A 16,118-nucleotide genomic window follows, 5' to 3' on the forward strand; every position below is an offset into this window, starting at 1 on the left:
CGAGATAGGTACTATAAATGTTTTTATTCCCACCAGCTGCTGTGAAACGATTCTTGGTAATGTTTTTGTTATGCTTAGAATATTTCAATTATTATTTCATACATATATTTACATTAAATTTTTTGTATAATGTAGTATTTCGTATAATCCAGCCCATTTTCGCATAAGAATTTTTAAATCGGTCTTTTAGTTTTTTAGTTTATCCATTATTCATACGTTAAAAAACTACTAATAAATTAATTTAAAAAAATTAATTTTCACAACCTTCGGACATACACGTAAAAAATGTAATTTGTTAGATATAAGTATTCCATGTAAAGTTTATATTTTACACTAACGATAATAAGTTAGTGTAGATTTATTATTAAAAATGTTTTGCTTTTTAGCTTGTTAGTACTCCAAGGCTAAATAGAAAAAGGCGACTTCCAAACAACTCGTAGATGGTTTTTTTTATCGAGCAATACATATTTACGTATTTTAGTTTGGCGAAATGTTAATATTTAATAACTAAATTTCGTTGATAGTTAGGTATTGTGTCCCTACTCCATGAGTAAAGAAAATATTATCAGAAAGTGAACAACAGGAACAGTTTTGAAGAATTATCAAAATCGGTTTCGAATTTAATTAAAATAAAAAAAATTCTAACCCAGGATTATTTATCTTATCAGTCGAGTTTTCTTCTATTATTAATGACGTGTTAAAATTAATGAAAGCATACATCGACAGGCTGAAGTGGATGTAATGAATTAAAATAGAATCTTAATGAGTTTGTTTCGAATCTATTTCTAGTGTAAGGGCTTTAGGACGAGAGGTGGCTGACTGATGAGAATTTGTCCTACATAGTTTGATTCTAAATTGTCTCAAATATTTTCTTTTTCACAAAAGGTTCCTGACTTATCTTACAAATTAGGTTTTGCTAAGCAGTGGGTAACCTATTACTGTGTAGTTTGAACCTAATAAAATATACTTGAAATAGTATAGGGATAATTTGAGTACAAATAGGTATCACATGCGCCTACAAGCACCCAGATCATCTTACGTATATCAATCACATTTTACTAAAGATGAGTCATATGCTTCGTATATTCAGATTAACGAACATGCCAAACAAATGCACATATAGTCGAAGAAAAAAAATGTAATATTTATGTTTAATCGGAAGCTATATAAAGAACGACAAGCTCTTAGCCTATACCAAACAGCCGTGCACACACGTTCCACTCATCAGAATCTTAGAACTGTTGAAAAAGTACTTGTCTCAGTTAAGATATGACTTATGGTTGTTATGGGTGATTTTTGTTTTTTCTGGCCCTAAGATGTTTACATTTTGTGTCTGAAGTACCGAAACAAAATATTGACAGACTTCGTTTATTATTCTTAAATGGGACCCCTTGGTTTGTTTTAATAAAGTTCTCTTTTAAACAAAACAAAAAAAAAACTGAACTCCAGTTACACACTTTTTTTATACAAGGTTGGCAAACAAGTATACGGTTCCCCTGGTGGTAAGTGATTACCGTAGCTTACAGATGCCTATCACACGTACCAGAAGTATTACAAGCGCTAATAATAAGCGCATTTAACTGAGGTTGGGCACAGCAGGAATTTCCTGCTCAAAATATGGAGCAGCCCGACTGGGGAAGTACCTTAACCTTACAGAAGATCACAGCTAAATAATACTGTTTTCAAGCAGTATTGTGTTCCTGTTGGTGAGTAAGGTGACCAGAGCTCCTGGTCGGCAACGCGCTTGCGATGCTTCTGGTGTTGCAGGCGTCTATAAGCTAAGGTAATTGCTTACCATCAGGTGAGCCGTACGCTTGTTTGCCGACCTAGTGATATAAAAAATAGCGCATTGCCGAGTTATTGGTTTGTGTATTAGCTGTATAAGATTTTTAATTTTATGTGTTATTGTAGTAACCAAAAGAATAATAGATCAAAAACTATCTATCGGTTGGATGTTCGCCATCCGTCAAATAGCATTATCCACAACCAAACACCTATTTGTAAATAAAAAAAAAAAATAACTGTAGCCCTTGTTAAACTTGGTCTTGATTTTTTATACATATAGTTTCATATTATAAAATAAACATAATTTTGATACAAATCAATTAAAAACTATTAATAAACAAAAAAATGCTGTGTGGTTACGGCATTAAAGAATATAGCTACCCTCTCTCTTCCCGTGGGTGTCGTAAGAGGCGACTAAGGGATAGCACAGTTCCACGCCCACCATGAAAGTTAAAAAGCCGACCGATGGCGGGATAACCATTCAACTGCTGGCTTTGAAATACACAGGCCGAACACGGGCAGCAGCGTCTTAGGTGCGACAAAGCCAGCCCTGCGGTCACCAACCCGCCTGCCCAGCGTGGTGACTATGGGCGATACACATGAGTTTCCGCCATTTTTTGGCGCGAATTTGTTGAGGCCTATGTCCAGCAGTGGACTGCGATAGGCTGAACTGATGAACTGAATAAACAAAAAACACATATAAAAATAATAGGTACAGTAAGAACATTAATTTAGTCAATATAAATTTATAGAAACTAAAATAGACATACCCTTAATTGAGTCAAACATAAAAATAAAGGCTACAGTTCCTAAATGGTTACTAGCAAACTATTAGCTTTGTCATGGCACTCCCAAATTAATTAGGCCACAATACTCCATGGCTAGAATATTGTTAAGTACACACCTATCTATTTATTTTATATATTTGTGTTATTATTATATATCGTATTTACTATTTATTTCATTATATTATAGTGTCTTTAATAAGCTACAAGTAACATAAATAATAAAAAATGCTAAATGTCTTATAAGCCCATTGATACATCTATACAAATAAATTAGAGTGTCTGTTTGTAATATTAAAATTACCACTTTTTACTAAATACATATGGATATACATATACACGGTACATATACCAAAATAGCATTTTTTACAATTTTTGTCTGTCAGCCTGTCTGTTTGTTCCAGCTAATCTCTGAAACAGCTAGACCGATTTTGACGGGACTTGAAATAAGGAGTAACTTGGCTACTTTTATTTTAGGAATGTTTTTATTTTATAACACTGCAAACTGAACAATAACTTTTTGTTTAATTCTATGCGGATGAAGTCGCGGGCACAGCTAGTTAAATATAAAATTTTGTTACATATTTTTTACGGTACATAATATAGGTAGTTAAATTTTAAAAAATAAGACATAACCAAGTGCAGTATTTTTATTAGAATAAAGTCTACTTCCATTTTTTGAATAAAATAATAAAATTTATTCATAAAAATAATTGTTTTGTTGTATTAAAACTTTATCAGAATTTTTTTTCTTAAATTTTTAATGACACTGAAATAATTTAAATTATATTTAGTAAATTTATAATACAAAATATCATATAGCAGCTTTTATAAGCAGTGCTGTAACCATTAAGCACACTAATTGTATACAAGCAGACTAATTGTATTTGATTTATTAAAAAAAAAAAAAAAAAAAAAAAAACAAAAAAAAGAAAAAATGAAAAGAAAGGACAAAGTGTTATAGGTATATGAAACATTTTTTTTTTTGTGACCATACATTTTGCAAGTAAATGATTACTCACTTTTTATAATGTTTATCATACTAACATTGATATGAGTGATACACTTATCTTAGATCTTAAAATTAGGGTATAAAAATAAATATACATTTTATCTTATAATGTATTTAAAATATAACCAACTACACAATGCAAGATCATATAAAACTTTGACCAGTCCAGTGGCTTAGTTTGTAGTGGCCCTGCTTTCTGTTCCCTGGGTTGCGGGTTCGATTCCCACCTGAGTCTGGGTGTAATATTTGCATTTATATCTTGTATATTTATAAAAAAAATATAGTTATAATAGTTGGCTGTTACCTGTGATACAAACATTAAGTTGCTTACTATAGGAACTTTAACGTGTAGTGGTTGACACTTGATGTTAATAGTTTTTCAAATTTTTATAAATTGGATAAATTTAATTTTTAAATAAAATTTTTGTAAACCTAGGTATAGAATATATGTTTTATTTATATTACTTGATTATTAATAAAATGAATATTTAAACAGTTCAGACATTCTTTTAAAAGCATAGTTTTTTTAATATTTGTTACTAAAATCTTAATTACACATTCATAAAAAACCCTTAGTGCCCCATTCCAATAAGATAAAAGTATAACATATGACTTTCGTAATATTTCAATATGTCTACATTTTCCTTTGAGCCCTACCAGAGGGTGTGTTAAAAGCCTCTTTTTGAGGTAGGCTCTAATGTAAATAAGGGGACTTTTTTGCAGGCTATCCAAGTGTATATAGGCGTTAAGAGGATATGATGAAAAAGTAGTCTATTAGGAAAATCTAGAATATTTGCATTTCATGATATAGTATTTACTTATTGTGTATTGTCGATATGTACGAAAATTGTACATAATGTATAAATTTGTTATTTAATGAAAAGATTATAAATAGGAAGGTACCATCAGAAGTACAAAAAGAACAGGACAACTTTTTCGTTATCTCTTCCGATCGATCTTACGACCACGCCGGCGACCGAGACGCAGCGCCGGTAAATAAACAAAAATAACGCTTCCAACACTGACACACTAACGGAATGACATTAAATATATATAAAATAATATATAAAAACACATATCGCATGCAAATGCAACATGATTTATTTATAAATTTCAACTTACCAGCAACAACTGTATCACTCAAGTCATATTTCACTGGTTTCGGGAACTCTCTTAACTTTCGTCCGCTTAATTTTAACTCACCACTTAAATACGCATCTTCTAAAATTCTTTCCAACGATTTAGTTAACTGACTATGAATATTACTATGACCGTTCATATTTACACTCACATTTGGCCCTAACACGGCCATATTCTTTTTAAACTGAAATTAAACTGACAAATTTCTGTTATGAAGTTGTCTAGTCTTATCGTTTACCTATTGCCAGTATTTAGAAAAAATATCTAACTTCATACTTATTCTTCATTTTATTTATGATAGAAAAATTAAACCTTTGTTTTTATTTAACTCTCGTTTTTTGAGATAAAGTTTGAAACATTTTATTCATAGTTATAGATTCTTACATTTACCGATAACTTAATACATCAATGTATAAATAAAGAAAATCTTAATCAAATGAAGAGCTGAAAACCTTCATTAATAAGAATTTCATCGTCTTGTCCTCAAGAAAGTTTATAATTTATTGATTACTTTTCAATAATCAACTTTTAATTTCTACCTATTGTAAAATAGATTAGTGATTTACTTTAGTAGGTAACTTTATTACAGTTCAAAGACAAGAGAAAGAGGAGTGAAACTGACAGTGACTTTTACATAACCTAGAAGTTTAGGAAGTAAGACTATGTATTAATTAATATAATTTAAAATAATTAAAAATAATTATGACGCTATTAAATTTATTTCGAACAGGCTCGTTATCAAGAGTTGCTAAGAAGGCAACTACTCTACAAATTGAGGTAAGTAAATTAGCGAAACATTTTTTTTATATATCACAATTTTACGTAATTGAATAAAATGTGACGAAAAATGTTTTACTAGAAAAATAAAGAAATCGTAATCATTAATAATTTTTCTTGTGTTAACTAAAGAAACAAAATGTCATATTTAAGTGTACACAACTTGTTAAAATGAAAATTAAAAAATCCTATATGATTCCATTTTCAGAATTTTTCTTCACATGTTAAATATGCCGAACACAAGGCATTGGAAAAAATTAGAAACATTGGGATATCAGCACATATTGACTCCGGCAAAACCACCTTAACAGAAAGAATATTGTTCTACACGGGCAGAATAGACCAAATGCATGAGGTTAGCATTTTTTTTATTCTAAAAATTTTGAAAATTTGATTTTTATAAGATGTCTTATGTTTAGATTTTTTTTATGATATTTACATTATTTCTAAGTCATAGAATATAATTATTATTTTTCTAATTAAGTATGTGGAATAAAATTGCTTACTAATACAATATAAAAATTAATAATTTTAAGTGATAATAAAGATAAAAAAAATATCTTAAATAGTAAGTAGTATTAAAACATTTACAGGTGAAAGGTAAAGACAATGTTGGCGCTGTAATGGATTCAATGGAGTTGGAAAGACAGAGAGGCATTACCATACAATCAGCTGCCACATACACAATATGGAAGGACCACAATATCAATATCATCGATACACCGGGCCATGTTGACTTTACCGTTGAAGTAGAGAGAGCATTAAGAGTATTAGATGGAGCCATATTAGTACTTTGTGCTGTTGGCGGTGTTCAGAGTCAAACACTGACAGTGAACAGGCAAATGAAGAGATACAATGTACCTTGTTTAGCTTTTATTAATAAATTGGATAGGATGGGCTCAAATCCGGACAGGTAAATATAAATTATAAATATTATTGTTGTAATTTAATTTATTTAGATTCATAACTATGATATACTATCTTCTCTCATAAAATTGTATTGCTTCACATAATTCTTTTGTCAGTAATGTTATGTATCTAACAGTATTTGTATAAAGAGTGTGATAGTATGATATTTTGAAGATTCTAACTAGTTTAAAGTACTCATAGTAACTTATAGGACTCATGTGTCTTTTACCTTTAATTTCTGAGTCAGTCAGTCAGTCAATTAAGCTTATTGCCACTGCTGGGTATAGGCCTCGCCAAGATCATGCCAAATCCTGGTTTTCCATAATCAAATTCTACTATGACACAATGTAAATTGTTTTTTCAGTAAATGATATATTTAGAGATATTTAACACTGGACACCTCATCATCATCACTTCTGCCTATCACAGTCCACTACTGGACATAGGCTTTCACAAGTTCGCGCCAAAAAATGGCGTGAACTCATGTGTTTTGCCATAGTCACCACACTGGGCAGGTGGGTTGGTGACCGCAGGGCTGGCTTTGTCGCACCGAAGACGCTGCTGCCCGTCTTCGAACTGTGTATTTCAAAGCCAGCAGTTGGATGGCTATCCTACCATCAGTCGGCTTTTTAAGTTCCAAGTGGTAGTGAAACTGTGTTATCCCTTAGTCGCCTCTTAAGACACCCACGGGAAGAGAATAGGTCAAACAAAAACAACAAAACACTAGACACAACAATGATCAAATAAGAAATTAAAATGATTTAACTTTCCTATTACAGTAATAATATTTAAAAACTAGTTCTGCAGAGATCCTCTAATATAAATTAATATCCATCCTTACAATAAATGATGTTAAAAATATTATAAAAAATCTTTATATTTCAATGTTAATTATAACTATTTTAGTTGAGGTAGTTGGTATTGAATGACACAATAAGAAAACATTTTAGTGACGTTAGAATTAATTATCATAAAAAGCATTTCTTGTAGCATACATATATTTCTGTGCCTTCTGTGACAAGTGATACAAGTCAAAAAATCATTATTTTACAGGAGAGCAAAAACAAGATTTCAAAACATTCTTTTTAGTGAACTGAAGGCTAGGTTTAGCATGAATATCTTCTTTCGTAGAGTAAAACATTCTCTTTCAAAATACATTTTAGTTTTTTTGGTAGATATTTATTTTTAAAAGTAATTTACGAAAATAATTTCGTTTTTTTATAAATTCCAGAATAATGGTCCTAGCACAATGCTCCTCAAACAAAAGAAAAACAAATACCCTTTTAAATTTATAATTCTTTCGTATCACTCATCAATTTACATAATAAATTTACGTTAATATTACCAGCATATGAAAGTTTTAGTTTCAAAGGGATATAACTCTAAATCACTATTCGCGAAAAATGTTTTGAAAGTTATATATAATTTAAAAAAAAATTATTTATTGATATGACATTGATTATTATTGATAGAATGTGAATTACACCAAAAAGAAATTCGTAAAGAATGAGCAATAGATTTAATCTAACAAAACTTACTAAAAAAAAATGTTTTGTATCATGTATTATATCAGTCTTTTTCATACTACCAAATTTTTGCCTTATTTAAAAAAAAAAAAAAACTACATTTGGTTACAGAGTGTTAAAACAGATGCGTTCCAAAATGCATCACAATGCAGCATTCATCCACTTGCCTATAGGATTAGAGAAAGAATGTAAGGGAATATTAGATCTCATTGAAGAGAAGGCTATGTACTTTGATGGCGATTATGGTGAAGTTGTTCGGCTAGATGAAATACGTCAAGACAGACGAACGGAGGTGAAAGAAAGGAGACATGAGCTTATTGAACATTTATCCAATGTTGATGAAACTTTAGGTAAGAAACTGAGAAATTAATATTCTGTGTATATTGTTTTTTTATCTCATAAATATAATCAACCAAATTAGACAACGTCTGTTTGCTCAGAAAGAATTACCCATGAAGAATATAATTATTTTAATCTATATTTATAAAGATACTTTAACATCAGTTTCTTATTATGTTTCTACCACTTCTATGATTTTAGGAAATATTTTAATTTAATTAAAATTACTTTAAAATGTAATTTTTTTTTCTTTCTTTAGAAGCTCTGTATACTAATGGTAAATCGAATTGGCATGTTAATCCTTGGCGGTGTCAATATGCAGTTCAAAATAATCACATGTTCCTGAATGATAAATATTATATTTTTTTATTCAGTTTCAGTTCTTTGTGTTATTTCGTGATCTAATTATGATATAGGAATAAATGAATTTCTGTAATGTTTCAGGTGAATTATTCTTAGAAGAAAAAACACCAACAGTCACTGAAATTAAGCAAGCCATTCGCCGTGTCACATTAAAAAGAACTTTTACACCAGTCCTACTGGGAACTGCGTTAAAAAACAAAGGTGTACAACCTTTACTCGATGCAGTATTAGATTACTTACCTCATCCAGGAGAAGTTGAGAATACAGCTATTATTAATGAAACAAAAGGGTCGGAGGGTCAAACAATCGTCTTAGATCCGGCTCGAAATGGATCGAAACCCTTTGTAGGATTAGCATTCAAGTTAGAAGTCAGTAAGTTTGGTCAACTTACATATTTGAGATGTTACCAAGGAATGTTACACAGAGGAGATAATATATTCAATGCCAGGACAGGTAAAAAGGTAAGATTTTTTAACACATATCCACTAAATATATTACAATATGAAGCGAATAACATAAATCTTTACCCTAAAAAACGTAAATGTTGTGACTGTGACTTGTTATCACTCTTATTTAGTTTCTTTTGTTAGTATATGGATTTAGTTCAGAATAAAAATAACGAGTAAAATAAAAATAAATTAATTATTGTTATTAAGACCACAAGGGAGGAAAATTTCTTTATTATTTTTCTGTATTCAACAATCCTCTGGTAAGTAAAACTGCCTTGCACTTTTTTAATATTGTTTTGTCATTTACCTTATATTTGTGCATCTTATTGTCCTATATCACCGATTCAGAAATCTAAATTAATAGTTGATAATAGAATATACAAGTTGTGTGGCTATGGCAGTAAAGAATATAGCCACCCCCTCTCTTCCCGTGGCTGTTGTAAGATGCGACTAAGGGATAACACAGTTCCACTACCACCTTGGAACTTAAAAAGCCGACTGATGGCGGAATAGCCATCCAACTGCTGGCTTTGAAATACACACGGCATTGTTGGCGTGAACTTGTGGAGGTTTATGTCCAGCAGTGGACTGCGATAGGCTAAAGTGATGAAGTGAGTGATGAGTGAATAGAGTATATGAGTATTAATTTAATATATTTCGTAGGTAAAAATATCTCGTCTAGTGCGAATGCACTCAAATAATATGGAGGAAGTAAATGAAGTACTATCAGGCGATATTTTCGCATTGTTTGGCGTGGATTGTGCTTCTGGAGACACTTTTGTCAACGACTCCAAACTGCAACTATCAATGGAGTCAATACATGTACCAGATCCAGTTGTCTCTATGTCCATCAAACCAAAGAATAATAAGGATAGGGATAACTTCTCTAAGGCTGTTGCGAGGTATGATTTTTTTACAAATTGTAATAAAATTTAAAGAATGTTCGACCGAGATGTGTCGAGATGTATCTGCTTGTCGTCAAACATCTTCTTCTTCTTTATCTTTAAAGACTATAGCTCCATCAGCTTTACGCCGATGATTTTGCCAATGACAAGTACTGAAAGTGTATTGCAGTCCGGAGACAGGGTCCGTTTTTGACAGTACAATAGGTTAAGCCGCTCAAGCTGCGGTCAGTTAAAAATATTTGACATGATTATTTGATAAAAACGTGTTAGACCACTCTTATTTATTTTTACACTGCCGTTGTAGTAAGCTTAATTTATTCAAGTGTGGCAATGCACTCGCTAATTAGGGGTATTATGGGTAATGTGGTAGATGTGGCAATAGGCATAATACCTTAACTTTACCTAATTTAATATCAAATTGTACTGTACCCTCTTTTCATCTAAATAATACATATAAGACTTTTTTATAAGATGATTTCAAAAATAGTTCTTTTTTTTCTAATTGTTACACTCAGAACTGGTCGACACTTTGTCAAATTTTTAATATCGTTGCTTACAAAATTTAAAGTTAATTCAGCTCAGAAAACTGTTTAAATCCTTCTGATACAGTTGTGTAGCCTAAAGCATATCCTAAAATTTCTAAGCAATATACAGGTTGCTTAGTCTATACCTATGTGTATAAAAATGAATCTCTATTTCCCATGGTCACGCCATAACTTGAGAACGACACTGATTTTATTCTTCGTTTTCGAAAGTACTTTGTCTACAAGGCTTCTTATGGAATAAAAATTTGAAAATTTTGGAAATATTTGCAACGTTTACGCGTGTAAAAATCACACGAATCAATAAGTTCTAAATTTAAACTAATATTTTTACCTTTTATATTATCAATAGGTTCACAAAAGAGGATCCAACATTCCATTTCCGCTACGACAGCGACAACAAGGAGACCGTAGTATCTGGTATGGGAGAGCTGCATCTTGAAATATACGCTCAAAGAATGGAGAGAGAGTACAATTGTCCCGTTGAGTTGGGCAAACCGAAGGTTGCATTTAGGTAAACAAAAAGTAGTCTTAAACAAAGAAAGATAAATCTTGTAAAAAAAAACCTAGTGTGCCACGAGTAGACTACAAGACTGTTGTAAAACTTACTCTCTCTTTGTATCTTCACTAACTTATATCTCCCTCTCAATTTCCGTTTGCCTCGCCCGATCACACTTTTCGTAACGCTCTCACCACACATTCACCAGCTTACTCCTAAAGTCAAGCGTGGCTTAAGAAGTTTTACTTCAAGAGAATAAAATAAAAAGATAATTAATAGATTGGAGTCAGAGGGATTTGTTGCTAATCTTTAAGTTTGTTTAGAAATTTTTCCACTAGGAGTTATTTTAAAAGGTATGTACGTGAAAATTTGAAGTAGTATGCATTATAATATTATAATATGATAAAAAGAAAAATAAATTGGAATATACTCACATTAGAGAATACACATAAAATGACTAACTAAATTCTGTACATTTATAAAGGGAATTTAATTGGACTAAAAAGGTTTTTAATTATTATGGGGTAGCAGATTTTATGAATACATATATAAAAATAAAAAGCCTTTTATTTCTGATTTTTGTACAAAAATTGATTACAAATTTTTGGTAACAAAAAAATAAACAATTTGCTGTTGGTAAAAAAAAAATTAGATTTATTAACACAATAATTTCCTCTTACAGAGAAACCCTCATGTCTCCGTGTACGTTCGACTATCTACACAAGAAGCAGTCCGGGGGTGCGGGACAGTATGCACGTGTCATTGGAATCTTAGAGCCTCTACCACCACACCAAAACACTGGTATGAGACTCTAATTATTGGATTTTTTATTTATTAGAATTGTATTATCTGATAACCTATTGTCTAATACTTATAATGAAGTTTTACCAAAAGTATATTTATTAAAAAGGGAATTAAAAAATCAGAACCTAATCCCTGTTTTACAGCCAATAATTTATAAACTTTTTATTGTACAAAAAAAGCCCTTATACAAAAATTTTCTATATCATATTTTTTTGCATTTCTTTATTTGAATGCAATATAGCATAATTTTTTAAACGACGCTTCTTTTATGGAAACTCTTGGAATATGGACCTGTTGTTCACGGGCTTTTTTCCGCAACTCGATGTCTTGGTGCGCATTTTTGGGGGTGGGGTGTGGACTTAAAATAATTATTTTTATATTTTCAGTCCTGGAATTCATCGATGAGACAATAGGAACAAATGTACCAAAGCAGTTCGTACCCGGTGTTGAAAGAGGTTTCTTAGACACTTGTCAGAAAGGCTACCTATCTGGACATAAGATATCTGGTGTCAAGTTCCGGTTGCAAGATGGTGCCCATCATATTGTGGATTCCAGTGAATTGGCATTTTTCTTAGCTGCCAAGGGGGCAGTTAAAGAAGGTATGTTTCATTTTGCTTTTACTTTTATAAATCCTTAAAAAAATGTGTGAAATTATGTAATACAGTACAGTACCGTTACAAAACTCGTAAACTCGTGTTCGTAAAACTCGAAATTTAAACCGTATATGTTCAAATCATGTAATAATATACCATTGAAATTTAATTACAGTTTTCGAAGACGGTGCATGGCAGATCTTAGAACCTATAATGTACGTAGAAGTGACAATGCCAGATGAGTTCCACGGTACTGTGATAGGACAATTAAATAAGAGGGGAGGTATCGTGACCGGCACGGAGGGAGCTGAGGGTTGGACCACTATATGCGCTGAAGTACCTTTGAATAATATGTTTGGATATGCCGGGGAATTGAGGTGAATTGATTTATCACTAGAGGAGATTATAGTATGATAGAATTTTTTTTACAGTTTTTTAATATGTTTTCTATTTAAAGAAAAGATATTTTATTATCTGTATAAAACAATCACATTTTTTATCTGCACTGTCAAATTGGAAGAGTTGGCTTGTTGGTTAGAATGTGCTACTTTGTTTCAAATTTTTATTTTTTATTTTGATTGTATGATAATGAGATAACACGATGCGAACCATGGAAGTTGAGCAGTAAACATAATCGTGTATAAAACCGTCTTAGTCGTAATTTTTTTTTTTATTATGCTTTGCTTTGATTTTTCTCATTTCAAAATCTAATCAAAACGTTTAGCCAGTTTTTGTATTAAGTTATTATATATAATTTATGAAATAGTAAAGTAACGTGATCTTATAAATATGTATATCTTCTAGATCAATGACTCAAGGTAAGGGTGAATTCAGCATGGAATACAGTCGGTACTCGCCTTGTCTCCCCGACGTTCAAGAGCAGTTGATACGTAAATACCAAGAGGAAATGGGATTATTGCCAGATCAGAAAAAGAAGAAAAATTAGCCGCCTAGACAATTGTTAGAATAATTTATTATTGTAAGTGATATATTTAATTATACGAATTAATTTAAAATTTGTTTTTCATTTTTATTCTTTACTAGCTGACCTGGCAATCTTGGCTCCTTTTTTTACTTGCATCTATCGATCTATTTAATTTAAGTGACAGGACAACATTTACTTTTTTTTAGACATAAAAATAACAATACAATAACACATGTACTTTCATGACACCAATATTCTTAGCAGAGCATTTTCCCTAAACGTAAAACCATAGACTAACTCTGACATTGGTAAATCCTCACGGAAGCCATTATACAAGAAGAAGAAGAACTAAATACGACATTTCTCATAAAAATCCATTTATTCATAACACGCCACAAAGATCTCCAAAAACAATACAAATCGAGTAACAAACATATCCCGCCAGGTACAATAATAATTGTTCTTACCGTTACAATAATTATGTACTAAACATCTAAACATTCAGACTACGTTGGGACTATATTTTACTATTTTAGGCATTTTAGGGTTAATTACATATAACGAACCCGATACTTAAGTTTTTTTTTTAAACTAGTATGAATCATGACTTTAAATCTAATTGACAAAGCAAGTAAAAGATTATTTTTTTTTAATTCTACCTGTTAATTATATATTTCTTGTAGATTTTTAATTAATTATTTTCTTTAAAAATAAAAAAAAAAACGATATAAGCAACGGAGTAAACGGAATTCGCAATACTAATGTTAACTTTCATACAGTCATTAAAAATAAACGAAATTATAAAACAGTTGCGCGCTGTCAGTTCGACTTATAAATAAAGAAAATATTAAAAAAAAAAAAAGTTAAATGTCACTACAGATTGTCACTATTAACGTAAACAAATTTTTCGTTTTAAAATTTAAAACATAAAAATATCAATTGATTTACTATCGGGTTCTATTAATTAATAATTACTATTACAACTATATTGGATCGACAATTACTTACTATTATTACGAATCATAGACAATAATTATAATAATACTATGACACCGGCGTAAGATCCGAAAGTTTAAGTTCTAATTAGAGGTACACTAGGCAGCATTGCAAGTTCCAGAAAAATATGAATCATTAAAAATTGAAATATGTGAACTAATTTACCACTAAACAACGCAAACATTCAAAAACAAATAATATTAAGAGGTATTAAGAGGGATAGATATGGTAAAATAGAAGTTAATTCTAATATTTGGGAATGATAATTACTTAATAATATAAGTAGATACATAATAAAAATATATCCTTATTTACTATTATAATGGATTTAATATTTGTAACTAAATAACAAACAAACTTAAAATCTAATGGTGTTACTCTATTGGCACTTGGTTTATTGCAGTGGTTCATATTATAACCACTACTGCCTACAAATATGCTAACCCATATAAATACAATACACCTACTTAAAATAAACTTATGTATAAAACATTTATACTTATCAAACGATGGAAAAATAATTATAGAGTAATTAGGTCTCATTTGTTTGATTTGCGATGTTTGCATACATGAACTTTTTTCTTTCTTCTGAATTTGCTGCAAGTTTCAGCCTCCATTCACAATAGTACATAGTCCATTAATTTAAAATGTCACATGCGTCTTTACCATAATCACGTATTTTGACATTTATCTTGAAAAAAAAATGGCCAAGCGGGAGTAAGCCCACATACACTATAGTTTAACGATAAACGTTTTAAAAAGCCAAAAACATAATTTTGTATGAGGCCTTCGTTTCAGGCTTGGTTTTATTTTATAATTTAGTATATAGCATATATATACGATATATTGAATATTGACGATATTGTTATACACATACTGTTAAAAAAAATAAAGACAATAACAGACGGAAGGACGAACATCACAGCGAAATGTAAAGAAAAAAATATTCGCTTGTATACTTTAGCCGACAATATATTTAACTATTATATTTTATAGTAGAAGATCCGAACTAGGAACGATCCTCGATTATCTGTTTAATGGATACAATTTATTTTATATTTATTTTTGTGTATTACAAAATAAATTGCGAATGGGTTGGCTAAAAATTCCAGCCAGGCTATATTATATTCGCCAACCGCTATTCAAAATAAATGTTTAGCAGACTCGTCTCGTTTTTGCAGTGAAACAGTGCTAAATTTTTTTTTAAATTTACTAGTAGGTAGACAAAATAATTTTTATCCACTAAACAGATGGGTGAAAGTTGTCGCTAGTCTGTTCGTATCTTAAACTACTAAAGTTGTTATTTAAAAGTAATAAATTTATGTTAAATATACTAAAGTGAATGGAGTGATTGTTATTTTATAAATTTATCTAGTAGCTGTATTCACAGGAGTCTAAGCCTCTAGATTATATTAATATTTTAATAAAAGTATTTTAATAAATTGTATCTAAGTTTAAATGTTCAAATTATTTCGAATCCCGATTACAACACAGAAACATCAAAACGCTTATTCTAAAATCAAAGTACACATATATTATTCTAAACATTCACTGTTTTGTCTTTTTCTTCTAATAAGCTTGAAATATTATTGTATTTATAATAATAAAACCCCTACACACGTTGATAAATCTTGACAATCATTAAAATAAAATAAAAATATATATTTATTACACAATTATGATGCATTATTACGGGTAATGATATTTTTATTGAAATTTAATTCATTGGCAATTAGCATCGTTTAAATATTGTTGATATTATCTAAACA

General features: G+C 30.4%; 2 protein-coding genes across 2 annotated transcripts in view; one reads left to right on the forward strand and one right to left on the reverse strand.

Annotated features, from left to right (window-relative positions):
* Window positions 1-4,913, reverse strand: part of LOC123669715 (leucine-rich repeat and calponin homology domain-containing protein) — a 71,443-nt gene extending 66,530 nt beyond the window's left edge. Inside the window, exon 1 of the mRNA XM_045603306.1 lies at window positions 4,705-4,913. Coding sequence (XP_045459262.1) covers window positions 4,705-4,894 — 190 coding nt within the window. The 5' untranslated portion in view covers window positions 4,895-4,913. The remainder of the gene's footprint in view (window positions 1-4,704) is intronic.
* A 437-nt stretch (window positions 4,914-5,350) lies between these two features.
* Window positions 5,351-13,431, forward strand: LOC123669096 (elongation factor G, mitochondrial). Its single transcript, XM_045602732.1, has 11 exons — window positions 5,351-5,499; window positions 5,708-5,854; window positions 6,093-6,412; window positions 8,046-8,284; window positions 8,718-9,097; window positions 9,749-9,987; window positions 10,885-11,046; window positions 11,714-11,832; window positions 12,222-12,434; window positions 12,604-12,805; window positions 13,233-13,431. Exons 1-11 carry the CDS (start codon window positions 5,425-5,427, stop codon window positions 13,372-13,374), a joined length of 2,238 nt encoding a protein of 745 aa, XP_045458688.1. The 5' UTR covers window positions 5,351-5,424; the 3' UTR covers window positions 13,375-13,431.
* The last annotated feature ends 2,687 nt before the right edge of the window (window positions 13,432-16,118 follow it).

Source organism: Melitaea cinxia, chromosome 3 (assembly GCF_905220565.1).
Source record: "Melitaea cinxia chromosome 3, ilMelCinx1.1, whole genome shotgun sequence".
NCBI lineage: Eukaryota > Metazoa > Arthropoda > Insecta > Lepidoptera > Nymphalidae > Melitaea > Melitaea cinxia.